At 48.7% G+C, this 27,013-nt stretch overlaps 4 protein-coding genes across 6 annotated transcripts; 3 read left to right on the top strand and 1 right to left on the bottom strand.

Moving 5' to 3' along the window:
- Window positions 1-877: 877 nt before the first annotated feature.
- On the bottom strand, window positions 878-3,572 carry LOC129587378 (uncharacterized). Its single transcript, XM_055481096.1, has 9 exons — window positions 3,103-3,572; window positions 2,612-2,743; window positions 2,247-2,555; window positions 2,040-2,162; window positions 1,789-1,944; window positions 1,608-1,724; window positions 1,407-1,537; window positions 1,201-1,323; window positions 878-1,134 (listed from the first exon to the last, which is right to left on the bottom strand). The coding sequence occupies exons 1-8, from the start codon at window positions 3,406-3,408 to the stop codon at window positions 1,305-1,307; spliced, it is 1,293 nt and encodes a 430-aa protein (XP_055337071.1). The 5' UTR covers window positions 3,409-3,572; the 3' UTR covers window positions 878-1,134; window positions 1,201-1,304.
- Window positions 3,573-4,593: 1,021 nt separating this feature from the next.
- Window positions 4,594-6,014, top strand: LOC129587253 (uncharacterized). Its single transcript, XM_055480892.1, has 4 exons — window positions 4,594-5,049; window positions 5,374-5,484; window positions 5,549-5,683; window positions 5,883-6,014. Exons 1-4 carry the CDS (start codon window positions 4,804-4,806, stop codon window positions 6,012-6,014), a joined length of 624 nt encoding a protein of 207 aa, XP_055336867.1. The 5' UTR covers window positions 4,594-4,803.
- A 926-nt stretch (window positions 6,015-6,940) lies between these two features.
- On the top strand, window positions 6,941-9,890 carry LOC129587357 (uncharacterized). 2 transcript variants are annotated; one of them, XM_055481067.1, is made up of 9 exons: window positions 6,941-7,301; window positions 7,496-7,633; window positions 7,874-8,005; window positions 8,061-8,369; window positions 8,481-8,603; window positions 8,685-8,840; window positions 8,922-9,032; window positions 9,104-9,235; window positions 9,316-9,890. In XM_055481067.1, the coding sequence occupies exons 1-9, from the start codon at window positions 7,056-7,058 to the stop codon at window positions 9,502-9,504; spliced, it is 1,536 nt and encodes a 511-aa protein (XP_055337042.1). In that variant the 5' UTR covers window positions 6,941-7,055; the 3' UTR covers window positions 9,505-9,890. The 2 variants fall into 2 exon arrangements, with proteins under 2 accessions (XP_055337042.1, XP_055337041.1); XM_055481066.1 differs by having other exon boundaries at window positions 7,490-7,633.
- Window positions 9,891-10,560: 670 nt separating this feature from the next.
- LOC129587372 (uncharacterized) lies at window positions 10,561-12,986 on the top strand. 2 transcript variants are annotated; one of them, XM_055481088.1, is made up of 8 exons: window positions 10,561-10,906; window positions 10,991-11,122; window positions 11,179-11,493; window positions 11,968-12,093; window positions 12,163-12,304; window positions 12,377-12,486; window positions 12,548-12,631; window positions 12,705-12,986. In XM_055481088.1, the coding sequence occupies exons 3-6, from the start codon at window positions 11,386-11,388 to the stop codon at window positions 12,406-12,408; spliced, it is 408 nt and encodes a 135-aa protein (XP_055337063.1). In that variant the 5' UTR covers window positions 10,561-10,906; window positions 10,991-11,122; window positions 11,179-11,385; the 3' UTR covers window positions 12,409-12,486; window positions 12,548-12,631; window positions 12,705-12,986. The 2 variants fall into 2 exon arrangements, with proteins under 2 accessions (XP_055337063.1, XP_055337062.1); XM_055481087.1 differs by lacking the exons at window positions 11,968-12,093; window positions 12,163-12,304; window positions 12,377-12,486; window positions 12,548-12,631; window positions 12,705-12,986 and having other exon boundaries at window positions 11,179-11,374.
- The last annotated feature ends 14,027 nt before the right edge of the window (window positions 12,987-27,013 follow it).

Raw genomic sequence — 27,013 nt, 5'->3', positions numbered from 1 at the left:
TCCCAATCGTATAATTCGAAAAGTGTTGCAGCTTGCTAATCGATTTTCATAATTAGTTTCTGAATTATAAACCTCACTCGTGGTGTGAATAAATGCCAGTAAAACTAAACACAGACCATTTCCGTGTGCAGACAACGAGCAGTACGAATGTATGAGTATTTTAACTAAGAAAAATATATTACCTATGTCTTATTTCGGAGGTGAATAGGTGTGACTGGACTGCGCTAATAAAGAAAATTAAAAAGATGATGTGTGATATTCTGCGCTTGGTGCACGTAAACAGCTTGTTACTTCGGAAATGGACAATTAAGTACATGTGTACGATAAAATCGGATAAATAATATTAAATAAACCCGTAACTAAGTGAACATAATAAAATAAATAAAAATGATAAACAAACTGCACATTTCTGTAGTTTTTATTTAAAACTTTTATACAAAGTATTTCCGTTTAATTCATTGAAGAGTGTATGCCTATGGCCATCCCGGAGATTGTTTAGTGAGCTTGAATTATTCCGTATATCAGACTCTGTGGTGCAATCTATCGGGCGCATACAGAACTAATACAGCAAATACTCACGCTTCGCTGTGTTTACTGCCTAATTATGACGCAACTGCATCTGTTCTTTTTCGTCATTTGTACGGCGAGAAAGGGACGTTATAAGTGTCCCACTCTGTTCTTTGGATTCGTGGCAGTGGCCGGTAAACGTGCTTTATACACTGTGTTAAGTCTCCAAGATATGCTGTTTCCGGTTCAAGTACATTTGCCACTACACTTTTGATTTCTCGACACTCATATGAGTGTGGTGATCGCAGTTGCGAAAGCGATCCCACGGTGTGTCATTTGCTATAGCACTGCACGTGTCGGTTTTGTAAAATTGCGAGTCCGTAAATTCAAATTTCAGTTAATTATCAATGGCTGTCATGACGATAACGGGTAATGCAGGAATAATTAGGAAACGCGATCGCCATCGTGAATCGTCTCGATCCTGCACGGAGCAGAATAAACAGTACATGTACAAATTACAAACGGAAAACTCGCCACAATAGTAACAACACGGTCTTGGTCAGAAGACAGAGTGACGACCAGATGTAGTTCATGTCCGGAAGCGCAGAGACACAAGCGCCAGCATCACTGAAAAGCAGATTTACTGTAGGTGGCGAACATTAGCATGGTATTACACAGTGCTGACTCAGTTACCTCTTCAGCGACCGCGATCTCCGTCGCGGGCACATTCCAGACGTCGCGGTGCTCGGCGCGGATGTGCCAGAGCATGTAGTCGCGCTGACACTCGCCGCTGCCCATCACCACTTTCTCGCACGTCTGCACAACACAGCTCATTACATAGGGAAGGAAGATGGTCACACTGGAACGGCAAATTCGCCGTCTGGGACGGAGACACGTACCTTGACCGGGCAGCGGTAGTACCGCACGAAGAGTGAGCCGCTCCCGGGGGCGCCGTCGTCCCGCTGCAGACCGTTGGTGAGGGCGCCGCCGATGCACTGGAAGGGAATGCTGTTCCCAGCGCTTGCAGCTTCTGCAAGAGGACCCTACTGAGTACTGACATGCCCAGCCCCAGCCAACGGCCAGAGGAAGCAGCTGCCTACCTGTTTGGCCTCCTCCGAGTATTCGACGCGTGCTCCTTTATGCAGCAGCTCCTCGTGCATAGCCTTCACGTGCGTTTCCAGCTCTTCATGGGCGGCAACGAGGATCCGCTCGCATCCCTGCCAATCGCCTTTTAATTACCGTCGGCCAGAAAGCAACAACACCCGGCTGACTGCCTCTTACCGGGCACTTGTGGTAGAAGGTGGTGAACATGCTGAACCTCTTCCGGTGCTCGGTGTACATGTGGATGTGAAAGCAGAAGGCCGCTCGCGGTTCGCCCTCGCCGATCGGTTGGTCGTTGCAGGGATCCACGTTGCAGATGTATTTGATTTCACCATTCTGCACAACACGAGTTGCTCAAACGTCGGGAATTAATAAAACTGCTTAGTTATGAGTCTGTGATCACGCGCTGGACAGCGGCCATGCACACCCACCTCGATTCTGGTGGGGATGACGATCTTGTCGGGAATGATCTGGGTGGGGAAGAGCATGTCCCTCCTGTAGGTCCACAAGGGGAAAGGGATGCGGCGGGCGCGCGTCCGGTAGTTGAGACGCTTCTGCACCACACCACACTCACTTTCAGCGTCGGAAATATTATTAACTACTATCTGAACACCCTGACACCGTGCGGTGCGCCCTACCTGCACCCGTTCGGGATCTTCGTCGGCTTCGACCGGCTCCAAGGCGGCGCACATCGTGGCGTAGTATTTGGCGTGATACTTGCGCAGATGCGGCACCATGTTCATGTCGCCCGGATCGTAGGTGGCCACCTTACAAGTCTGACCGCCGTTGTACTGGGCCGGACACGGGCACACGAAGTTGAGCAGGGCGTTCGGCAGGGGGTGCTTGGTGCGCAGGTGCACCTGCAGAAAGTGCGGGGTCCTTGCCAAGAAGCCGCGGCAGGCCGTCTCTTTCTCGGCGAAGGGACACGGCAACGGGTCCATCATGAACTGCGCAGAAAAGAGCGTTGGTGAACTGACACACTGATATGCGGGAATGAACGCACATCGACACTGCCCATGACCAGCACGTGGTGGATGCCCGTTGCTGGCGAGTGGCGAACGAGGATCTTGTCGGGGATGCTGAGCGCCATCTGCGTCGCCTCGTAATCAGGACGCTGCGTCGCCGCGCAGAATTTCTGCAATGCAGGGCACTGTTAGCTGACTGAGCCAGACGGACTAACATGTTTCGCTTGAAATGTTACTTATACTCCGGCCAGTAAAAACACATCGTCAACACTCAGATTGTCGAAAAGAAAACAAATGTTAAACCCTACGAAGCATAATATCGAAACGACGAATACTTTACGTCTCAGATGCGCAGCTGAAAGAAAGTGACAGCATTACAGTAATCACTACTGTAATGCTGTCACTTTCTTGCAGCTGCGTACACTAATGCCACTACTGTACTTATTAGTGACTAATTACTAATATTAATAATAATTAGTCTTAAGTTCTTAACAAGCTCGCTGCTCGTGTACCGAAAACAGCTCCTCACCTGTTTCGCATCTGCCGAGTATTTTGCAGTGATCTCCTCAAAATCGCGCAGCTTTTTCGGAAGTGGGTTCTCCTGTATGGCCGGGAGAGGCTCTGGCTTCAAGCGGCTGCTCTCTGGCGACGACTGGGCAGATGAGGAACCCGTCGAACCGTAATCGCTGTTTGATGCTCGGTCGACGGTATCGGTTGGCGAAGCGCAGATCGACTCACGTTCCGAGATTCCCTTGTCCTCTTCCGAGGATGTTCCCTTCTCATCTTCATCCTCGGAAGATGCCAACACAGTCGTCGAATCGGACATGGCGTCCATAACTCTGGCAGTTGACTTTAATGTTAACAAAACAGCGATAGTACCACGTTTGAACGAGCAGAAACAAACTCGAAATTTTGGATGGCAGTAGAATCTAGAAAGTGAATTCAGGTCTGCGAGTCTGCACACTGCACTGCAACTGCAACATGCACAACGCAATGAACGCATGGATCATCAGCCCAGCGGCCCCAGCCTAACTTTAAGCGCACTCCATGGCAGATGATTCATGCTAACGGAATGATCACCCGCACCGCCCGGGTGTGGCAGCCTGATACAGCTTTTGTTCTGTCGGTTCTTGAAATGAAACACTCGAAACTTGATACAACTTTCAACTTTCTTCACTTGTCACGGCTTGTGAGCTGTGACTTTCTTTCCTCGTACTTTCAGCATTCCTGGTTTGCAGTTTGGTGTTGAATCTTTGTGGATCGCCAAAGATATCAATCGACAACGTGTCGAGTACTTACTTATAAATGTCTGCTATGCAATAATGTCTGAGATAATCGCTGCTGTATCAACATCAGCATGCGAGGAAGAGGATTTTGAGGGAGCACAAGCCCGACAAGCAGCGTCGCCGGGCACTGGCTCGACGGCTGCGAGCCATCAGAAGTCCGACAACGTCGAGAGCTTGTCAAGTTCAGCGGACCAGTTGTCCCCAGAAAATGCCTGCCCGGATGAAGCAGCTCTGGAGGATGTCTCTGTCAAATTGCCATCGAAACTGTACGGTGGACTTGCAGAAAGTATCGTTAAGGGGACGTCGGACGAGATGATGGTAAAGATTAAGAAATTAATAATTTGGAACCTTGTTTCTGTGTAAGTATTACAGTGTTGAAGTCTGTATATGCGATTGATGGCAGTTCATGTTGGATCCGCTGGCGTGTCCCTACGCCGAACAGGAGGCGGCCTGCCAAGACTTTTATGCTTGCGAGCCGCGTTTGCTGCAGGCGCACCTGCAGGCCAAGCACGACCTGTGCAATGTTCTACTGAACTTCGTGTGCCCCTGTCCGGGCCGCTTCAACGGCAGGCAGAGTTGCCCGGTGGTGCGCTTCGATCCCGGCGACATGTACATGCGCAAGCACCTGCTGGAGGACCACCGGAAGTACTACACTGCGGTGCGTGCAGCTCTGGAGTCGGTCGAACCAGGAGAGGATCCGCATGTCGGCAAGAGCGACAAGAGTGCTGTGTTGCTGAAGTTGGGAAGGACTTTGTAAACCACGGTATGGAGACCAGTAACTACTTGTCATTTGATGATTTGTAGAAGCGAAACAAGTTTCTGCGTCGTGCCCGCCGCATGTTCTTCCCGGGGTGGACGCGCAGCAAGGGGGAGCTCTTCCCCAGCCAGATCATCCCGGACAGGATCGTTATTCGCACGGAAATGGGCGACGTGGATGGCGAGGCATGGCCGTGATGTTAATGAGGAATTGGTTGATTATTTGTGCTAGAGTAGCTGTTGAACTGCTCGGTTGTTTCGTGCAGAAGCCGGGGAAGCGTGAAATCAAGTACATCTGCAACATCGATCCGTGCCTGGATCACAAGATTGGCGGTCCACAAGGTTCGCGGCAAATGCACCATCACCTGGTGATGCAGCACGCGTCCCGCTTCGATTTGGGCACCAACTTCTTCCACAAATGCCCTGCCGAAGAGGTGACAGAGCAGCGTGGTTTCTATAGGTGGTTTATTACGTGAGACTCCGCTAGCGTTTGGTGTTCTCCTTGCGTCGCATACCCTCTGCGTCGGTGCTACTTAACTACGGCTAACGTAGGTCCAGCTAACTGATACTTGCTCAGTGCTTTTTGTCGCTTTGATCTTATCCACGTATTCTGTTGCATACAAATCTCACTGCTACGACAAAACATTACTGCTTTAATAATTTATAGAGTTTCTTAGATTAGCACACACGCAACACGTGACTGCCACTGACTGCTGACCGAGTACGTAAATACATGACTACATGGCCGGTTGTTGCAGGTGTGTGGGGAAATCGTGTTGGCCAGCGATCGCCAGCTGGAATCCCACGTCAGAGCCATGCACCCCGAGGTATTAGGCTTGAGCAAAGTCTTCTCGGAGGCCGCCCAGAAGGTACTGCAACTGTGTCCAATTAACGCCACATCAGCGTCGTAGTAGGTGTGCGTTTGTTGTTTAGAAGCGGAAGGATCTGGAGGACAGCATCCCTTCCCTCCGCATCGGAGAGGCTCTCACCAACGCTCTGCACACTCCGCAGGCTGACGATGGCAGCCAGCTGTTGCTGCAGCGTTACACGTGCCCTGTCAGTGTCAAGGTAGTACTGCTTCTGTGTTTCCGTTACTTACCGGCATCCGTAGGCTACTGAGCAGTTTGAGAATAAGTTTGCTTGTTTTATTATTAATTGTTGATTGAACAGACTTGTGGGATGTCAGTCAGTAACAATGCGCCGGATATGCGCAGTCTGGCGTTGCGGGGATCATCGTAAATGGTAAATTCATGTGTTCGCTTTGCAGACGTGCGGCAAAGTGTTCCTGAGCGAGGCGAGGTCGGCGCGCAAGTACATGCTGTGGCACGTGGGCGCCGACCACGCGGACGTCTGGGATGCGGCCGCGGAGGCGGCAGAGGTCAGTCCTCAGCCGAGTTGAATGTCGTTGTTCAACCAACACGGCAGCGCACGCTGTGTCGTCGCAGTGATCGGTAGCTCGTCTGGGTTGGCGCTGAGGAATGACTGGATCTGACCTGCCTTCCTTTGATGAATTTTGTCAATGAGTAAATGTATGTTTTGCCGTCTTTAATTTCTGCGTGACTGGTGGAATATTAAACATTAAACGGCATTTCGTCCATCTCGAAGCACTGTTCTCGCTGCTCAACTCACCGCCTGACGGTGCGTGCAAGTTCTTGTTTTTAGCTCATGGCGCAAATCGTCTGACTACGGAAATGGTTGGGCGAAAACAGGGAACCGTAGAATAGGCGAGTGAATGGTGTGTGTAATACGCAATTTGCGATGGGTAGAAGTATGTATCATACATTCATACATAATGTACAAACTCTTATACTTCGATACAATTCTTATTAGTGGAAATCCACCTTTATAACTTGGATAACGTTTGACTGTTTTGTGGTTTGTGCCGCCAACCCCAATAAAAGATCCAAGTCACTAAGCACTATGACAGTGCATGGCGAAGCCGTGAAGGAGTGCACTTCAGTAAAGTATCAACAGGAGTCACAGGACTGCTGGCGAACAGCAGAAGGTTGTAAACGAGAGAATGCTCCTGCAATTGTTAACGCAGAGGTCATCTGTTTTCTAAATTTAATTATGAACAATGGTTATTAGCACGAATATGGTAATAACATAATTATGGTAATAAAGTGCTTAGTAAGACTAAAATACTCGCATGTACAAGTAAACGTTTTCAAGAATTTGAACGAAGCGTGGTGACTTCCGGCGGAAGCGATAGCACCGCCCGGGCGTGGCAGTCTGATGCGGCTTTTGTTCCGTCAGTGACTCGTTCTTTGATTCTTGCAGATGGAAACAACTCAAACAAGACACACTACGAGTACTGAATTTGCTTGTCGCGGTGCAGTTTTCCAGTTGTGATTTTCTTAGCGAAGAAAAGTCGTTATATAAATTATTGAAACTTGGGTCGTAGAGATTTGTAAAGGTGCTACGGCGCAGCAGGTACGCCATGTCCGTGTGCAAAACAGTCCCGGATGAGAATCATGAGGGAGAAGCCCGACTAGCAGTGGCGAACTCGGTGCAGTTGCGTACTCAGCCTGCGATCGATCGAACGTCCCACACCGACAGCAGCTCATCACCAGTCCCGCTGTCCCCGGAAAGCGATTGTGTGGAGGAATTTCAGGGCAGTGTGTCTGCGCAGTCGCACCGAGGGTCTGCTGAAAGAATGGACATTAAGTCGCCCGACGAGAAACTGGTAAGCAGCGAGATGACTTGGCATTTGCAGTTGCTTCTCTTCATTTTTGGCTTGCGATTACGAGCTGGATGTGCGGATTGCGCTGCAGTCGAGTGACTGGCGTTGACTGTGCCTTTCTTAGCGGGATGGGTGTACAAGTACCTTAATGGTAAAAGAACATTAAATTGAAATCCTGAGAGGAAAGTTAGTTGCAGAAATCTTGTCCAGAGAGCAGTCTTGTGAAGCAGGACCCTCCGCAGCAGACTACTGCGCAAGAGAAGCCAGCAGCGCAACAACGGCCGCGACGGGATTTCGCGCAGATTATCGCCAGACACTCGGCAGAGGCGGCGCAGGTCAGTTGCCAAAAGTTGTCCTTGTCACGCCTTTCGTTTAGCGCAGACGCACATTAGCGTCGGCGAATTCTGTCTGGGTTCCTCGCACGCAGTAAGATTATCGTGGTACCTTGGAAGTGTGTTCTTGTGCTAATTTGAGAGTGAATTCTCTAAACTGTCTGCAAAGGCCACAGGGAAGCAGATAAGTCGGATCATCGCAATGAATGCTGGATTGCTGACGAATGCTCCTATTAATTGCAGCAATTCTGCGCGGCGCTGCAGCGTCCCGACTACCAGACGACGCAGCTGCCTATCAGCATCCCCGACAAGATCCTCGTTCGCCACTCGCCAGCAACGGGCATTCACCACGTGCTGGTCATGGGCACTGTCGATGTACGCTGCGCTTCACTCGCTTCGTGACAGTTTCCGCAGTGCACGTTTTTTGCAGTTTTCCATGGACCCGCTGCCGTGTCCGTTCGCCGCGCAGGAGACGCCCTGCCGGGGCTTCTTCGCGACGGCCCCGCTCTTCCTCAAGGCGCACCTGCAGGCCAAGCACGACCTGCCGAACGTCCTGCTCAACTTCGTCTGTCCATGCCCGGCCAAGCGCAACGCCGGCCAGACCTGCACCGAGGTCTGCTACGACCCCGGCGACATGCACGTGGCGGCGCACCTGCGCAGGTATCACGCCAAATACTACGCCACCATGTGCGCCGCCTTGGAGCCGGCCGACGCCGACGAAGATCCCGGACTAACACAGGTAGGGCCAATCACACGGTGCCGGGTAATTAATGAATAAAATATAATAATAATAATTCAGTTAATTTATAATAATTATGATTGATTGTGAAAATGAGTGTGGTCGGTGCAGAAGCGTCTCAACTACCGACTGCGCTCCCGCCGCATCTACTTCCCCGTGTGGGCCTACACCGTGGGCATGCTCTTCCCCAGCCAGATCATTCCCGACAAGATCGTCATTCCCACCCAAATCCAGGTGGGTGACCAAGGCGTGCTCGTCGACTGACAGTTAAGCAGTTGAGGTAATTCCGGACGCTTGACAACTCGTGTCGTGCAGAAGGAGGAAATCCAGTACCTCTGCAACGTGGATCCGTGCCGCAACGAAGCGATCGGCGTGGGCGGACCGCGACCGGCCTTTAGCTTACACGTGCACATGTGGACCGAGCACGAGAAGCGCTTCGAGGCCGACACCACCTTCTTCCACGAATGCCCGGTACGTGTCTTGTCCATCGATGCAGTCACCCAGCTGTTCTTGCTTGCCCAGTTAACCACGCTGCAATTGCATGAACGGCAGGAGTGCAAGGCGCTCATTTCTGCCAGCAATGAACAGCTGGAGTCGCACGTCAAGGCCCTGCATCCGCAGCTGCTGGGACTGTCCGCCGACTACTCGGAGACAGCCAAACAGGTAAGCAGACTCAACCGATATTCATCGGTCTTATTTCACTAGCGACGACTAGCACGCGGTGTTTTGTGCAGAACCTGAAGAAACTGGAGGAGCAGATTGCGCCCGACTGCATCGGCGGCGCCCTCACCAACGGTCTGCAAGCGAGCGACGGCGGCGACGGGACCGCGGCACTGTTCATGCGGCGCTACACCTGTCCCGTGGAGGTATGACTGTGATTGGCGCGCTTAGTTGCCATGCTAATGCCTAATGCAGTAATGCATGACGTTTCGCCTCGGTTGTGCAGACGTGCGACACCGTGTTCATGGGCTACAAGGGCAGTGAGCGGGAGTACATGCTGTGGCACGTCCGGGCCGAGCACCGGGACCTCTGGAATGCGCCGGCCATAGAGGCCGCAGCGTCTCCTGCGCTACCATCGTCGACGCTGTCAGCTGGCAGTGTTGCTGTCCACCAAGGCCACGTGTTTCCGCAATGATGCTCAGTGGTGCTGCCTCAGCCCTGTTTCCGGCCCAGCGACTCCTTCCCCTCGCGGATCTAGGCATCTGACCCAGCATGTTCTGTTCGATATTTGCGCTCCTGTAATCTGTCAATTGACAGTAGTTTTTTATTTACGGCAGAAATTCGAGTAAATAAACAGGCAGTTGATACGCGGCCCTTCTCGGCGCGTTCTGTCTGCTTAGAGTTCACTGGCGGCCGGCGTCTGCCGGTTCTTTTGCATTTCCGGTTGTTTCTTGCCGATGCCGAAGTAACTGTTTTTGTACTGATGTTGAGGAATGCGCCTGCTAGCACTGGTTGCATACAAGTCACTAGAACGTATAGTCACTAGAGTAGTGTCAATTTTCTCTTGTATTATCCAGCGGATGCGAGAAACAAGAAACGCGAAAATTAGCTGAAACTACGTATGGCTGTAAAGTGCTAGTGCTCGCGCAGTCTTCTAATAAAGCCCACGCAGCCGTTAATTTTGGCGCCGGAGAAGACTTGTCTGCGTTTGACCTGGTGCTAACCTCGCCAATACTCAGAAACTGGTGCACTTCCGCCTGTAGAAATGAACTACCAGTTCCGGTTGTGCACTGTGCAGTCGCATACATGATAGGTATTAGGTACATCATACAACTGATACAACTTACAGTTAGTATAATTAAGTGTCTTACTTTTTTTTTAATCTGGTAGTCAACGAGGGAATGCAGTTCAAAATTATAAACGGAAGGATCACCTTATTTATCATCAGGCCATAATTTTTTGGATTTGATATGGATAATTGCGATTGATCCAGTAACAGTGATTGCATACTGCTGATGGTTGATTTACTCACCGGAAGCAAATGTAAATTTGCATTGATTAGTGATAATCGTGATTCGTCATTTAGTACTCATATTCATGATTGGTAACTTAAAACTTAAAAGAACCGATTCACTCGTAGGAAGTTCCGATGACCGAAAGCGATGGCAGGTTGGTAACCGCCCAGGTGCGGCAGACTGGAAGGGCTTTTGCTTTATCAGTGACTCAGTTCACGAAAACAGGTCGTGTCGATCTTTCCAGTACTTGTCGTTGTCGACTTTCATCTTGCATTCCTTTCGAGTTTGACGTTGTATACGTACAGATTGACTGACGTATTACGCAAAATGTCTGAGCTAGTCAATACTGTATCGGCCTTAAAATGCGAGGACGAAGATAAGGATGATGACGGAGGCCCAATCCGACTAGCAGCCGAAGCGACGAACTCGGCGTGCGCTCCGACGTCCCACAACGACAGCACTTCGCCATCCGCCCAATTTTCCTCAGAAAATGGCAGCTCAAATACAGCGCCCCCGGATGATGTTTCTGTAAAGCTGGCGGAGGCAGAAAGCAAGGATAAGAAGCCAGCCAAGGAAAGACTGGTAAGGAGCTAAAGCTGTGATGTTCGATCTGTTCTCAGTACTGCTATCGCGTGCGTTGTGCTGTTCTTGACGAACTTTGTGCAGAAATTCTGCGCGATGCTGGGGCGACCCGATACGGACGCCGAGCAAATGGCCCTCAGCATCCCCGACAAGATGCTCGTGCGGGCCTCGAAGACGACCGACAGCCAGCACGTGCTGGTGATGGGCAGTGTCGATGTGAGTTGTCAAGCAGAGTATAGTGACGGAGTGTCTGAGTGCGGGTCTTTTCGCAGCTCATGGAGGACCCGCTGCCGTGCCCCTTCGCCGCGCAGGTGGAGGCCTGCTAGGGCTTCCGCGCGGGCGAGCCCCGCCATCTGCAGGCGCACCTGCAGGCCACGCACCCCGGCCTGCAGAGGGCGCTGCTCAACGTGCTGTGCCCCTGTCCGGCGCAGTGCAACGCCGGCAAGAGCTGTCCGCGGGCCTTCTACGACCCCGGCGACATGCGCCTGCGCGAGCATCTGCACCAGCACCACGCCAAGTACTACCGGAGGATGCGGGCCGCCTTGAAGCCGGACGAGGCGAAGGTGGACGATCCGCAGCGAGAGCAGGTAGGCTGCTGCCACTGGATATTGTAACAGTAGCCGATCTGGCTGCTTTTCTAGTTCTAGTGGGTTGGCGTGTTGACCGTACCACGATGTTGTGTGGGCTGTTGGGATGAAAGGTTGGCACGACCGGCAACGGCGCGGTCGTGGACGCTCTTACTAACTTGACGACGTAACAACGGAAGTTCACGGCATGTTTAATGACAAGAACAATGCAAGACTAGGAGCAAGGTTTAGACAAGAGTTTAACAAGCAGAACAAGCTGATCAAGCTGATGCAGGCTGTAACAAGCGAAGGCAAGACTGAATTCTTGAAATTGTGAAGAAGAACAGCTAGCCGGTAAAATGGAGAGAAATTCATAACGCAATGATGAATCATAACTGGGTGGTCTTATGGTAGTACTCGTACAACTTCTGTCGCTACAATATGCACTGTTTATGCATGTGCACTACCTACCTGCTTCACTGGGCGCCGTTGCAGAAGCGTCTCCACTACCTGGCGCACGCCCGCCGCTCCCGGTTCCCGGCGTGGGCCTACAAGACCGACCGGTTGTTCCCCAGCCAGATCATTCCCGACAGGATCGTCATCCCCACGCAAGTCGACAAGGTGGGTACTGTGTATGGGTGTGTACTTCAGTGTGGTGCGCCATTACCGATAGTCCGACGTTTCCTGCAGGACGGCACCATCAAGTACATGTGCAGCATCGATCCCTGCAGCGACCACGCCATCGACTCGGGCTTCGGAATCCACCTGCACATGATGGAGCAGCACGGACAGCGCTACGACTTGCTACTAAGCCGGCGGTACCACGGCGCCGGTAAGTCGCGACACTCCCGTCGCTGTTTAGTTCCCGCTGGCGGTGATGACCGCGGCGTGCTGTACCTGGCAGGGTTGCGAGCGGTTGCTGAACGCTTCCGATGATAAGATGGAACTGCACGTCAAGGCCATGCACCCCGAGCTGATGGATGGTCGGCGGATTACTCGCCGGAAGCGCAACAGGTTGGCAGAAACTTGCCACTTCCGGCGTCAGGCAGGACAACTGACAGTCAGTGTTTTGCAGAGGCTGAGAGCGCTGGAGGACCGCATTCCCGCCGACGGTACTGACCGTGCACGCAGCGTGTGCTGGTACCAGTGTCCCGTGGAGGTAGGTCGCCGAGCTGAGGCGTTGCGGGGTAGTTGAGCTTGCGGATGCCGGCGTGACCTTCTCCTGTTTGCAGGGGTGCCGCGCCGACTTTCTGCGCCTGGGCGAGGGCTGTCAGCGCGACTACATGCTGTGGCACGTCCGGGCCGAGCACCGCGACGTCTGGAATGCGCCCGCGACAGAGCCCGCAGTGCCTTGAGAGCTAACACTGTCGACGATGTCAACGGGCAGTGTTACTGTCCACCAAGGCCAGGTGTTTCCGCAGTGATACTCCGTGCTGCCTCAGCTCTGTTTCCGGCGCTGCGACGCCATCATCTCGCGGTTCTGCGCGTCTGACGAAGCACGTATTGTGCGGATATTTCCCCTCCTGTAATTTGTAAATGTGTTTTTGTTTTCCTTATTGACGCTAAGGTTAGAATAAACCATCGGTCAAGCGATCGATGACCTTTCTCGTCCAGTTCTGGTTCGTTGGCGGACGGCTTCTGGCGGTTATTTTGCATTTCCGGCTGTATCTTGCCAGTACCGAAATGGCTTTTTTTTGTTTATGGATGCCGAGAAATGCCTACTCAGTAGTAGGCTAGTACGTAACTAACTGCGTGTGTATTTCCGCGATCAGCCGGTTGTCAACGAGTGAATGCTGTCGAAGACTGTAAACGGAAGGGTCACCACCATTTTTTTAAAGTTTAATATGGATTTATGGAGTATGCAAATGCGATTAATAACAGTGATTGTTGAGCGGAGCTCACTTTGTACGTACTGAGAAATAAAATCCCACAGTGATTACATTGATTAGCAATAAGAATCATCATATGTTTTCATGATTTTTTTTTGGGCAGCAATGGAAGTACGTGTGACATGCTCGTATTCAATTTATTAATGTCAATGACATAACTTCCGCTATTTCCGGTGAAGTGTGTTATTATGATTATGATTCGCCGAGTAGAAGATCGCGTCAAGAGCTGTGCAGCGCGAAGCGACCCTATGCGTCAAAATAGTGCGAAGGATATGACGTGGTCAGCGTTCTGGTTCACCGCAGTTCGTGCTGGATCCGCTGCCGTGACCTTTCGGCGAGCAGGCAAAGGCCCGCAACGGCTGCCACGCAACGGCCCGGACATGCATGCTGAAGGCGCATTTAGACCACACGACTGCACGGCATTTAGACTCCGGCGATGTTCAACGGCAAGCAGAGCTGCTCGCTGGTCAAGAATAATTATTATAACGACAATTATTATTATAACGACGCGGACGCCAATAATAACGACAATTATTATTGGCGTCCGCGTTCAGCTTCGCCACGACTCTCTTAGCAAGCTGACCACGACAAAAGCCAAATTGGATTCATGCTGATTTTGATTTAGCTGAATGCCGATCGAGCGGGGGAGCGGATACCGGATTTCCGCGTCCGGTTGAAATGGGCCCCGGGCGGCAGCTTGTGATCGCGCTGGCTCCGCTCTTGCACGCATGGGCAAATAAAACCACATGTATTATTTCATTTATTTGCACCGAGCGCGAAGCGCGAGGTGCTGCAATTAACTGATCGTCAAGAGCATAAATTTGTCTGACGCCACGAAGAGCGTACGTAACACTTTTCCAGTTCCACAATCCCAGTACCATTTCCCAGTGGTATTAGCGCTCGCGCTCGTGCAGTAATGTGGTTCGCAACCACCGCTAATATAGATATATACGCAATACCTACAGGTACTGTACTTGTACTTATCTTTACACAGCTAGTTTAGCCGGTGTGACTGTCACTGACCCCAGTTATTCATTTAACAATTGCTCGTTCACTTCGCACTGCATTAATTTCCGTTAGTCTGCGGAAAGATATTCGCTGTTCGCAGTGAGTAATGCTGACAGTGTTAGGGAAGGTGGTCACTCTTTTAGAACAGAAATTTGACCTCGTACGTAATAACGACAAAGTACTCGTACAAACCACAGGTAACCAGAGGTCATAAGAAAGTTGTACTGTAAACTATACAGTATGTCTTACGGCGGTGTACGGCAAAAACTTTAAGCTACCAAAGTCACTTCGCAGCTGATTAAAGCTATCGCGTGCCGAAATAGTGCTGACGTCGGCTGCAGTAACAGTAAATTAGTAATAGACTTTATTACTGCTGATTACAGTATATATTGTGGCCAGGAAGAATGATCGTCCTTGTATCAGTTTTGCTAACCCTGTTTCTGACGCCGGTCAGAGCTTTCTTCGGGAGTAAGGGCACCGAGTTCCTCAGTCTTCATAAACTGCCATCCTGCAGCCCAGAAGTACTTGTACACGTACCGAGCTGCACATGCAACCAGCCCGTGTATAATCTGAGTGCCATTCCGCCCAGCGTCGACCTGCTGCGCATAGGCCTCTTCCCACCGGATTCGGAGATATGCAGTTCCCACTTTGTTCTGCCCACTGCGGATCCGCTGCCGCCGCTGGCCAACATCACATCCGTTAAAATCTCCTTCGTAAGCACGTCGGCCGGCGATGCAGCGTTTCCGGTTGGCGCGTTTCTGGTCAATGTCAAAGAGCGATTAGTCATGTTAAAAATCGTGGATACCTATCTGCCGTCCCTCACGCGGGACACATTGGCGGGATTCTCCGCGTTAACGTACCTAATTTTGATGCGCAACCGCATGTCCACGATTGCGCTCGACGCGTTCTAGTCATTGACGCCGGTTAGTGGGAGCGCGTTACCAAACCGGCTTAAATACCTGGCCATTACCGGCAACCATTTCCCAATGTTCGACTGGTTTGTCTTTAAACCGCTGGCGTCTAACATCGAGGTAAGAAACATAACACTAATTCACCTGCACAGGCAATAGCCATCAAATAACAAAAAGGCAAGCTTTGGCACTCTACATCACAGTTAAAATTTAAATATTAAAAAAACAACCAAAATCGCTGTCCCCCCGCGGGTTAAAAGCAAAGTACTTAACACGGCAGTAGCATTTCCCTTAATGACAGCCTAACTAAAACGTTACTTGATAAAAGCAGTATACCGCGCTTCTCCAGTTAATTCACCAATTTTTCGGTCCATGAGATGTACCATTTCGCTCAAAGCTGGGCCGAAAACTCTCAACGTTTCAATCACTAAAGGATAAAAATGGTGTCGATTTTCTAGTGAAGAGTATTTCCGTCGCTTTGCGTTTCTGCCAGGTGGCCCAAACTTCCCTTTTTTTCGAACTTCCGTGGACATGGGAATCGGCAATAGTACACCAACTGGTACATCCCATACAAGAGACACATTCCCTGACGGACTGGGATAAGTGTCATGCCATCAGGTCGTTTCGCTTCGCTTTGTGATAAGCCCGTCGGTTCCATTTGACATGGGAATCCCGCACTTTCGCAACAGCTTTTTGCTGTACTGTTCATCTCCCGATGTCTGGCCCATCGTCCCTTTATTGACGTCCCTGTGAAAGCCCGTGATGGCCGTCTGGGTTGCACTACTTTTCCACACGCAACGCAGTTATGTGAAATCACTGCTGGTAATCCGAATCGTAAAGCCAATCCTATTCGGACTTCTTGATCTCGCAGGGAAGTCCCAAGACACGGTGCCGGTAACGCAGTTAGCCATGCCCCAGAATCTCTGCTAAGGGCAGCTAATTCACATTTAATATCAGAGCATGTGAAAAGCAGCGACATCAATCGGCGTTTTGCGGTTTAATCCATAATAGGTTCTTTGCGAATGTTATGGACGCAGTATCCTACTGCGTAAGCGTAACGAATCGAAATAATAACATTCGCAACGAAATCATGATATTAAGGAAAGGTCATGACAGGAGTGCCGTTCATTACACAAACAGCTGCATCGCAAGTCGCGGCGATGCAGCGCTCGCCACCTTTCTTCTGCATTGTACGGTGCATGCTAACGAATCGTCCGGAAATAAATAAACGGTGACCCTTCTTGTTGGCGCGATTAATTAGGTGCAGGTCGAGCCAACGTTTAATTATTTGTCTTCAGGCTGGGTATGTAGTTACAGTAATTGTTGTTGTTGCAGATGATGGGTTTATCCCAGAACAACATTTCTCAACTCTACTCGAGTCGTTTCTTCGTCATGCGCAACATATATTCTCTCTACCTCGATGGAAATAGTCTGACGGGTGTGGACCAGCGCGTTTTGGACAGCCTGTCAGCGTCCGGTGAAAGGGCCTGGCTGAATTTGCTGTGGAATCCGCTCTGCCTAAAGGACTCACGATGTCGCTGTGCTTCCATGGAGAATCTGCGCAAATACTTCCGCAAGCCACTCCGTCCGCAGCCGCTCCCATTTCCAGAACACATTATGCACTCTAATTCGCCGATTACCGGCATGTGGACGTGCGGCAACTATACGGTCCAGCAAAGGCAAGGCTTCCAAACTACATTTTCCGACTCAGCCAACAGTACAACATATAAAGTGAACAAATTCGGGCAGATTTTATGGGGAAAGTCGGAATAGTTTTACCCAAATCAAGGCCTAACAATGGCTGTCCTGTAGAGTAGTTTAGCGTTTAACAAACTTATACCGCAAATCCAGCATGCTGTTTTGGTCATGGAAACAAACATAATGATCACATTGCTCGTTATGATGCATACTGTAACAGTAGCCGATCTGGCTGCTGTTCTAGTGGGTTGGCGTGTTGACCGTACCACGATGTTGTGTGGGCTGTTGGGATGAAAGGTTGGCACGGCCGGCAACGATGCTGGCCGGGACTGCTCTTACTGACGTAACACAATTACTGAACGTAACAACGGAAGTTCACGGCATGTTTAATGACAAGAACAATGCAAAACAGGGATCAAGGTTTAGACAAGAGTTTAACAAGCAGAACAAGCTAATCAAGTTGATGCAAGCTGTAACAAGCGAAGGCATGACTGAATTCTAGAAATTGTGAAGAAGAACAGCTAGCCGGTAAAAGGACAAGAATTCATAACGCAATGATGAATCATAACTGGGTGGTCTTACGGCTGTACAACTTCTATCGCTACAATACTGTTTTCACCCATTTCTACGTTGAGATTTATGGAGGAAATAAACATCCGCTGGGAAGTAGCTCCATAAAAATGCTCGGTTACACTTATAGTCATCTAATCTTACCGTCCAAGACGTACCATAATTCCTCGTGGTTCTTACGGATTCGTCAACGGGTGATTAGTTGGTGATCATGAATAAATCATAAATTTCACAAACTTTATCGTAACTTTAAGCATATCGATGGATCATAAACTACTGGTACATAGACTGCATAAACGTACAGATATCTTTTGATCATAAACTTTATGTTGAAAAATTCCATATTTTTCTTCGGTGTGTATTATAGTTGCTGCATACTTCCCAATGCTTATTTTCCATGTCTTCGGGACCAAGAATATACTGTCCTAAGGATAGATGTCATGTTTTGCTGGATGCTCAAGAAAAGCGCCTAGCTTACTAGTATTTGATAACTGCTTTTGCTTTTGATGGCAATAATGATAAAAGATAATAATTACTGGCCGAAAACCCTATCCCTGAAATAAGTTAGGTATGTGCGTCGGTAAAAGTACATGTAACGTGCTCCTATTCAAATTATTATTAAAGGTCACTGACATGATTTCCGGCAATGCCGGCGATGAAACCATGCCCACACCCAGGTGTGGCAGTTGTGTATGGCTTTTGTTTCGTTTCCAGTAGTTCTTGAAAGGATTATTTTTACGATTCGCCGAGCAGAAGATCGCGTCAAGCGGTCAAGAATATCTATTAGGTACGAGTATATGCAACCCTATTTATATATATATATATATATATATGCGACCCTATGGCCTGTGCGTCAAAATAGTCCGAATGATCTGGTGTGATCAGCGTTCTCGTTCACCGCACTTCATGCTGGATCCGCTGCCCATTCGCCCAGCAGAAGGCTTCCTGCACTGACTTGCGTGCAGTGGCCCCCACCTTTATGAAGGTCCACACACCGACACGAGCTGCGCAGTGTCGTACTGAACTTGGTGCGTCCGTGTCCGGCGATGTTCAGCGGCAAGCAGAGCTGCCCGCTGGTCAAATCCTGTTCATGGTCAAATTATCCAGATTCGACATCTTTATTACCACAAAAAATAAATAAGGGATACACCAACCCAACTTTCCCGTAAAGAATCACCAGAAACCACTGACATAATCTGAAAGCCCATATTCGACAAAACCCGGCCAGACGGTCCTAGTTTTTTTAAACTCCTTTGAATAGAGCAAACAAATGATTTCGGCAAACCCGAATCACCCCAGTACCTCCATACTTTACTAAAGTCCATCAGTACTTAACTGAAATATAGAATTAACTGTTGCTACGTTCGTAAGTGAAAATTTAAATTAAAATTAATGACCTTTCCTAACACATTTTAATACACTACCGAATGCATTACTACCATTTTCTAAATATGTACGGTACTAATTTACTAAATGCCCGTATCTGTACTCGGTAGTTAAAATCCCGGCGAGATACTATTCATTTCTTTCAGAACAGCTCCCGCTTTAAACGCCAGAGCGAGTGTACGTTGACGATTATATCGATCTTTTTACGTTGTACGAGATCTATCACGTCTACTCGTATAATTTATTATAGCTTCACTGCACACGCTTACAGTACACAGGAAGAGGTAGCCGGCTTGACTGGCCCGGCCAGTTGCCAAACCGCAACCGCAACTGTCAGGAATGGAGGCCGTTCTGACAAGGCCGAGTGGCCAGCTGAATCGCAGCTAAACCACTTTACCTCACACCCACTTCTTTGTTATTTTGCGCTTTATCGGTGACTTCGGTAGGGAAAATTATGATGCAGCTTAATCACAATCACTGTCCATCAGGAAATGTTAACGTTGCTTGCTCCTTTCCTTTTTAATGAGGCCAAGCGGAACTTTGCCGGCCAGCAAGCAGTGGCTAATGGCTTCCACCTAGCAGCGACTAGAGAGCAGCAGTTTATCCTAGGTTGGCATTGGTGTAGTGTGCACAGTGCGGCGAATCTTTCCCGGCTCAGTTGTTGTGCGTATGAATAGCCGCACTACGGCTCAGTACACGGCATACAACTTGAAGGCAGTAAAAGTCACTTCGCAACTGATTAAAGCCATTTCTGCCGATATACAGTAGTGCTAAGTGCTAACGTCGACTGCAGTAATAAACCTTATTTTTGCTGATCGGATTTGATTCTGGCCAAGAAGAATGATCGTCTTGGTGTCAGCTCTCCTGAGCCTTTCCTGGACGCCGGTCCATCCGCTTCCCATTGGGGACCAGACACCATCTGGGAGTAAGTGCATTTGGGACTACTGCAGTCCGCATGTTCTGCCAGCCTGCAGCGCCGAATTCGAATTCCCTGTCCCGGGCTGCCGATGCTACGAGCCGGTGTACAACCTCAGTGCCATCCCGCCCAGCGCCGACTGGATGCGCATAGGCCTCTTCCCACCGGGGGAGATATGCAGATACCCGTATCTTCTGCCCACGGCGGATCCGCTGCCGCCGCTGGCCAACCTGACGCAGCTGGACATCTCCAACGTAGCCGTGTCGGGCGGCGATGCACCGTTTCCGGTGGGCGCGTTTCTGGTCAATGTCAAAGAGAACGTGGAAAGGCTGGCCATCACCGATACCTATTTGCCTGTGCTGACGCGCGATACGTTGGTGGGATTCTCAGCGTTGTGTTTTTTGACACTGACGCGCAACCGTATGTCGGCCATTGCGCTCGATGCCTTCCAGTCATGGACGCCCGTCGGTGGCAGCGCGTCGCCAAACCGGCTCACCCACCTGGTCATTTCCGGCAACCATTTCCCAACGTTCGACTGGTTTGTGTTTAAACCGCTGGCGGCTAACATAGAGGTGACAACACAACACTAATATTAATTCATATTCTCAGAGCGGCACAAAAGCAGCGACATCAGTCCGCGTTTTGCGCCGTAAAATCCATCTTACCATTAATGTCGTTGCGATTGTTGTGGAAGGAATACTGCAATGGCCGAGACGCACTTTGTAGTGAAAGGTCACGAAAGCTGTGGTCCTAACACAAACAGCTGCTCATATCAGAATTAAATCGCGCCAACGATGCAATGATCGTATCTGTCGTGAATTACTAGTTTATTGGCGAGCTCGCTATCGCATACTGACTCAGCATATCGAACTGCATCAGCTGACAATACATAAACATAACAGTCGTTGCTACGTGCTACAGTATCTTTCTTCAAAACTGTACGCTTCGTGTTAGCGAATCATCCGCAAAATACAAGTTTGACCAGAACACTTCCCTTAGCGCCGTACATTTCGTGCGGGTGGGGCAGAAGCTGAATTAAGTAACATAATTAATGTCAGGCTGGTCGTTACACAGTGACACTAATGCATGTTGTTGTTGCAGTCAATCGGTTTATCCCACAACAGCATTTCGCGACTGCACACCAGTGATTTGTTCCCCATGCGGCGGATATTCTGGGTGGCGCTGGATGAAAACAGTCTGACGGATGTGGAGCAGCGTGTCCTGGACTGCTTGTCGGCGTCCGGTAAACGGCCCGCTGTGGATCTGCTGTGGAATCCGCTGTGTCTGGAAGACAAACGCTGTCTCTGCGCGTCCGTGGAGAAGCTGAGCCAGTTCTTGGCCAAGCCATTCCGTCCGCAGCCGCGCCCCGCGCATATCATGTACTCGGGGCAATCGCCCCTTTCCATGTGGACTTGCGGCAACTATACGATTCAGCGAAGGAATGGCTACCCAACTGAATTTTCCGACTCAGCCAACAGTACATCGTATACAGTGTGGACATTCCGGCAGCTCACATCTGGAAATTATCGTTAGTTTGACCAAAATCTAGACAGATACCTGTCCTATTATTAACTGTGTAATTTCACCAAAATTATAGCATGAATTCAGCATGCTCTCCTGCGTGAGAGACAGAAAAGGATAAATGGTCAGATTAGTCGTTACTGTGCAATTTGTTGTAACAATTTCTAGGTTGTGATAATTATATGGATAAAATAAACATCCTCTGGGAACGTAAATTTCTGAAAGCTGCCCTGAAACCGTTCCTGGCCACCGTTCCCTTTATTCACTAGACTTGATCGGTTGATAGACTGGTGAGCTTTGCAGGGTTCTGTTAATTTGTCAGCTAAAGTATTACGGTAGCAGTGTGCTGGGCAGTGGTCAGTGTTATATAATTACGCACTGATCCGGTCTAAGCCGTTAACACCAACAGGAGGCCCGGTAACTTCCGTTCATTCAATAGCTCTGATCGACGGTCAAGAACGTTGCCGGTTACAAAGTGGGTTTGGTCAGCAGATAGTGTGACCTTTTGAGCGGTTCTGTTGTATCGACAGCTCAGATATTCTGTCTTAGCACGGACCAGTGGGCAGGCCCCGCAAGCTATCGCTTCTGCTTTTCCACTCAGTGTCCTCAAGTGGACAAAGCGCGTTTTCCCAAATGCTACGAGTACACATAGAAGCACGGCAAACAGCACTGCAAATTCGTGTGCATCCCCGGGAAATTTCGCTTTCGCGCATCCTCAAACACCTTCTAGCTTCCTTGCATTCTACATCCAAATGGTTTGTATAACATGGGTGGGAAAACCGATTATCAGATACGAGTAGAACAAAATGCTTAAATGTCTACAGTAAATGCATTTGGGTGTACAAAAAGTCTCATTCTGAACCGTTATCCTTATCCTCAAAATTTTGCATGTAAGCGAATATGAGTAAATAACTGAGATCCCAATCGTTTTTACACTGAACGAAGCTTCCACAATTTTTTTCCAACTTTTAAGATGACCTCTACACTTGATGTCCTTTGCAGATTTTATGTGTTTTAAAATTTACAGTGTACGTATAAGAGCGCGCGAAAACGAAAGTTTCCGTGCATGTAAATACATCAATTTGGTATCGTGTAATTTAGCATCATGTATGTTATGCAAACTTTTTTCGAAATTTGATCTTTTCGGTATTACCGATAATTAAAGAAATGGACTGTGTACAATTAGCATTGGCATTTTTTTGGCTGTTGTTGCTAGTAAAATAAGTAATGTGGTAGCTAGTCCAACGAATTCCTTCGATTTAATATCGTATTTTGTAGAAAAGTTTCTGAAACATTTTTGTAGAGTTTATCCAAAACAGATAAGTTCTTCGATTACACTATGTGAATATTTATTGCTCCACGCAACAGTGTTTTAAATGGTCTTTCTAGGTCACCTTGAGCTTGTGTCTGTACCGGTACCGGCTTCCGAGCGATGGTCCCGGGACAGATATGTTTGAAAGAAAAATGCATGTGCAAGCCTTTTGGAACATGCTGAGTTTAATGGTGAAGTCGGTTTTTTTAATTTACGTGGCGGTCTTTTCTAGCCATGTTCCACGGGCGGCAGATCATGATATATGTAGTTCTATTTCCTTGATCTTTATACATAGTTGTTGCATATTTTCCATAATTTTTGTTGCTTTTTAAAGGTCTGTGGTCAGAAAATACTTTGAACTGTTCCAACGTGCTGGAAAAGAAAGAACTCGCTGCAAGGACAGTAAGTAGTAAATACTTCGTACGAGGTCATCCCGAAATTGCGTAAAAAGGGCACGCAGGGCCGTCGTTAGCTTTTGGAAGGGGTCGCGCGAGGGTTTCCGCCCGGCGCGCCAGCGGGAAAAATGGCCTAAAATGCTATGAAAAGCATAGAAAAGTGGATGTTCAATATCTTCACTATAATTACTCGCCACTGCCGGCACTGCGGGCGCACACAAGCAAAAAGCAGTTAAACAGCTGCTACCATCGCCGCAACGTAAACAATACAGGAGCACTGGCCTACTGCTACCACAGTGGCCAAGCTGGACACAAAGGTCACCGTCGACAGACAATTTCGTGGCGTCGCTGCGTTCGCTGTCGCCACACTACGCCCCAGTATCCAGTGTCCACCAACATCGAATGTGATTTCACAGTGATGTTACGTCATTTATGCTTGCAGATTAACAACTTCTTCGGCTCATCCATTTGTTTGCAGACCAAGAAGACCAGGTGCTGCAACGTAACCACCTGCCTTAATTGGTAATTGTTGTTCCTTTGGTTACGTACAGAGCATGCATACAGTTGCATATTTACAATGGACGACGTTTCGCCGCATCGTCCCTTGCCAGGCATTAATGTCTCGCTGTCCAGTTTAGTACGTAATCAGACGTTTTGATTGAGAAACAGAACAGAACTGCAGTAATGTGGATAATTACTAGTTTTATTTTGAATATTCACTGCTTTTGATCGGTTGGAGACTCGGGAATACTTGCAGCTGATCTGGTAAGAGCAAGAAAGAACAATCAATGCCGCCTGACAAGCACGTGCACGTGCACAGAGATAGCAGTGTTATTAGTAGAGAAGCTAAACTGGACTTTTAAGGCAGATTTGAGCGCATCCTGAGGACACAGAGTCAATACTCAATAGTAGTGAGTCGGCGAAGTCCGCCTGGGCAGGCGACCGGGCGCCGTAAAACGCATTTAATCAAGGGAGCAGACAGAAATTCGTTAGACACACGCTCTGTCTAACTCTGTACTCTTGATGAAAAGCGGTGCCCGTTTTACGGTTTACGGCGGACTTCGCCGACTCACTAGTACAAAATTGTGTGGGAGTGTTGCCGCAGCGGTGCGTGCCGGACTGCCGAGGATCGTACACGGCTGTTACACGGTGCTATATATGTATATTGTATACACCGTAGTTGCGCCCAACCTACTGGTTATATGCGGCAATGCGCCTTGCCACTGTCTGTTTCCTTAATTAAACTGCCTTGCAATCGGGAGGAAGTCTATGCACATCATCGCCACTGTTAATTCTAACTGCACCGGCAACAATTAATTGGCGTCCATTCCTCCCAAAGAGTGACTTCCGGTCCACAGCGCTTAGTCTCGCTGACGCGCCTGACGGCGGTATAAGCCCAGGCCCCGGCGGCCATCTCGGTCTTAAACTAACAACACTTCCTTCCTTTAATTGACGAGAAAAACAGCGTGCGTCGGCAAACAGTGCACACAGTACGTAGTGCGCGCGGCGCCAAAACAAACTGCCTGTCAACTATTGTTCTCCTGCACAATACAGAAGGAAACTGCATCGCAGATCGGCTACAGTTTCCACTTTTTTTCGCTGCACTGAATTAATATTCTGCTTGGCCTAGCAAACTCTGCACGGGGAATTACACAGCACTTTGACGGTGCAGCGTGGCGCGGGTCGGGCCGGGCGGAAGTTTAGGGAATCTGTTATTCTGCGTCAGTCGCGTGGCTCTCTCTCTCTCTCGCTGTTTCGTTTCTTCGGCCGCGTTGTCAGCAAAACAACAGCCCGCATGCTGCCGGTTGCACTGCCGGACTACAATGCAAACACACGTTACGAATGCACGGAGCACAGCGGATCGATACAGGCGAAACGCTGCTCCTCTCTTCTTCCGGATCCGGATCCGGCGCCTAAGCTTAGCTTAAAGACGCAGAGGATCCTTCCCTTAATTGCGGACCGCCACGACGGCCGTCCAACGCACGCGCACGGCCAGCGACCGGGACGGCGCTCCTGCCGACAGGACTTCCCGGCCGTCTTCTCCTCCTCCGAAGACTTTCCAGGTACTGCACATCATAATCAGTCCGCGCAGCGCCCCCTGCAGAAGTCGATGGCAAAATTAATGGTTATTGCAAAATCTTTGCTGGAATGAGACGTTCCTCGTTCCCGACGTGAGGCGCACGGCAGCGCGGGTGGAGCTATCCGCTTCAAGACGTGAAATTAAGAATCAAGTTGTGAGGTTTTTTCCCTTCCGTCTCTGCTGCTGAAATACCCAGCCGGTGTCCTGTTCATTGTTTTTCGGGCGAATTCCTAAACATTTAGCACACACAATGCCCGCTCTCATTCCCTATAGCAACCTTCTTGAAAATTCCTCTTTAGAAGTCAAACTTCGTAATTGTTTCCGGTTATAGTTATGATAACTTGTTTTCTAGCTTCGGAGGCAGGTGACAGCTGTTGCGTTTTGTGTTATCAACCCTGTAGTAACTAGTACCTAAGGTAAATTTTGGTTTGAACTTCAAAGTTTTGGCTTTTGCAGTTTTTTCTGTAGGTTGTGCGCTTTTCTGATCTCAGTAGGGTGTCGTTTCATTCGTTAATTGGATATTTATTGGTCGGTCTTCGGTACTCGGTAGTGATTATTGATTAATACACGAATATATAAAATTATATATGATATATACTCGTATTTATATAGAGGACACCACGCTGAATTTCACTGCATCGCAGCGTTACTGTTTTCCGTTCAGAATATTTATGCCATGTTAGACAGGGGGTCTTAGTCTAAAAGGAATACTCCAACACTTGCATAGTATTATCACAGTCAGTAAAAAGCTAAAGCTAGTCCAGACAGTGCATGCTTGCTGCCTCTGCACCTGTGGACCAAGGCTCCGTTGCTCGAAAGCCATATAACCCGCTAGAACACCGGCAGACTACAGGTCTGAAAGAGTACCAGCCTATTTGCTTCTGCGGTCGTTTTCCTTAGCGCACCTGGCCGTCTGGAATGCGTAAAGCTGCATTAAATCGCGAAATTCGTGAAGGATTTCAAGGCTTTCAACAAATTCATTTTTTGGTAGTTCTGTTTTTGCGTAAATCGTTAACCATTTGGAGTAGCACTCTTTTAAGTTTGTTTCCATTCAAAGAGCCCGTAAAGTGCTCGGTTTTCAAATTCAATTTGCTAAACAGTAGATTTATTTACGCGGTAAGGAGGAGTACAACAAAGAGACTTCAAATTAGGTGAGTGATTAAGTAAAATTAAATTTTATAAGACAATGTCTCGCGGGGCCGCGCTGTTTAGAGCTCCCCAAAACTGCATACAGATTACAGTATCAGTATTTTAGTAGGTCTAACAACTTTTGATAGCGCGTACGTAACAGTATTTCGACAGTTCCCAACAACGTATCACTTTTAAGATAATTTATAATACAGTACTGTATTGTTATTTTTGCAGGGGATCAGTAGCGTATCAAGTTTTCATGTACTGGAAAATTTCGTGTTAACTGTTTTACGTAGTCAGGTGGTAATCACTCCACTCCTCTAACTTTTGGACATCAATTTACCAGTTATACACCGTAAAAAGAGGCCGAATCTTAAAATATCTAAAACAAAACAAAATAAATAAAATTTGGGTTGACGAATCTACACAGAGGCAGAACCGATCAGCAGGACGTGCGATTTCTGTGTTTCTATTTCTATGCGCGAAGTCATGTGGATCGTGAAAATGGTGACTACGTAACATAAATATGTAGTTAAGAAATACAGCACCTGCACTATCGCGAAATTATATATATATATATATATATATATGCGCTGCAAAAATTAAGTATATATATATATATATATACTTAATTTTTGGGCATTTACTAGGCTAGGATTTTGTGATACTATAAGAATCGTACATATGAAATACAGTTCGACCGCACTGTTCGATTACCTAATAA

The sequence above is a fragment of the Paramacrobiotus metropolitanus genome, unplaced genomic scaffold (assembly GCF_019649055.1).
Source record: "Paramacrobiotus metropolitanus isolate TYO unplaced genomic scaffold, Prichtersi_v1.0 Parri_scaffold0000024, whole genome shotgun sequence".
Taxonomy (NCBI): domain Eukaryota; kingdom Metazoa; phylum Tardigrada; class Eutardigrada; order Parachela; family Macrobiotidae; genus Paramacrobiotus; species Paramacrobiotus metropolitanus.
The sequence above is the reverse complement of the archived record's forward strand: the minus strand, read 5'-3'. Positions and strand labels throughout refer to the sequence as shown.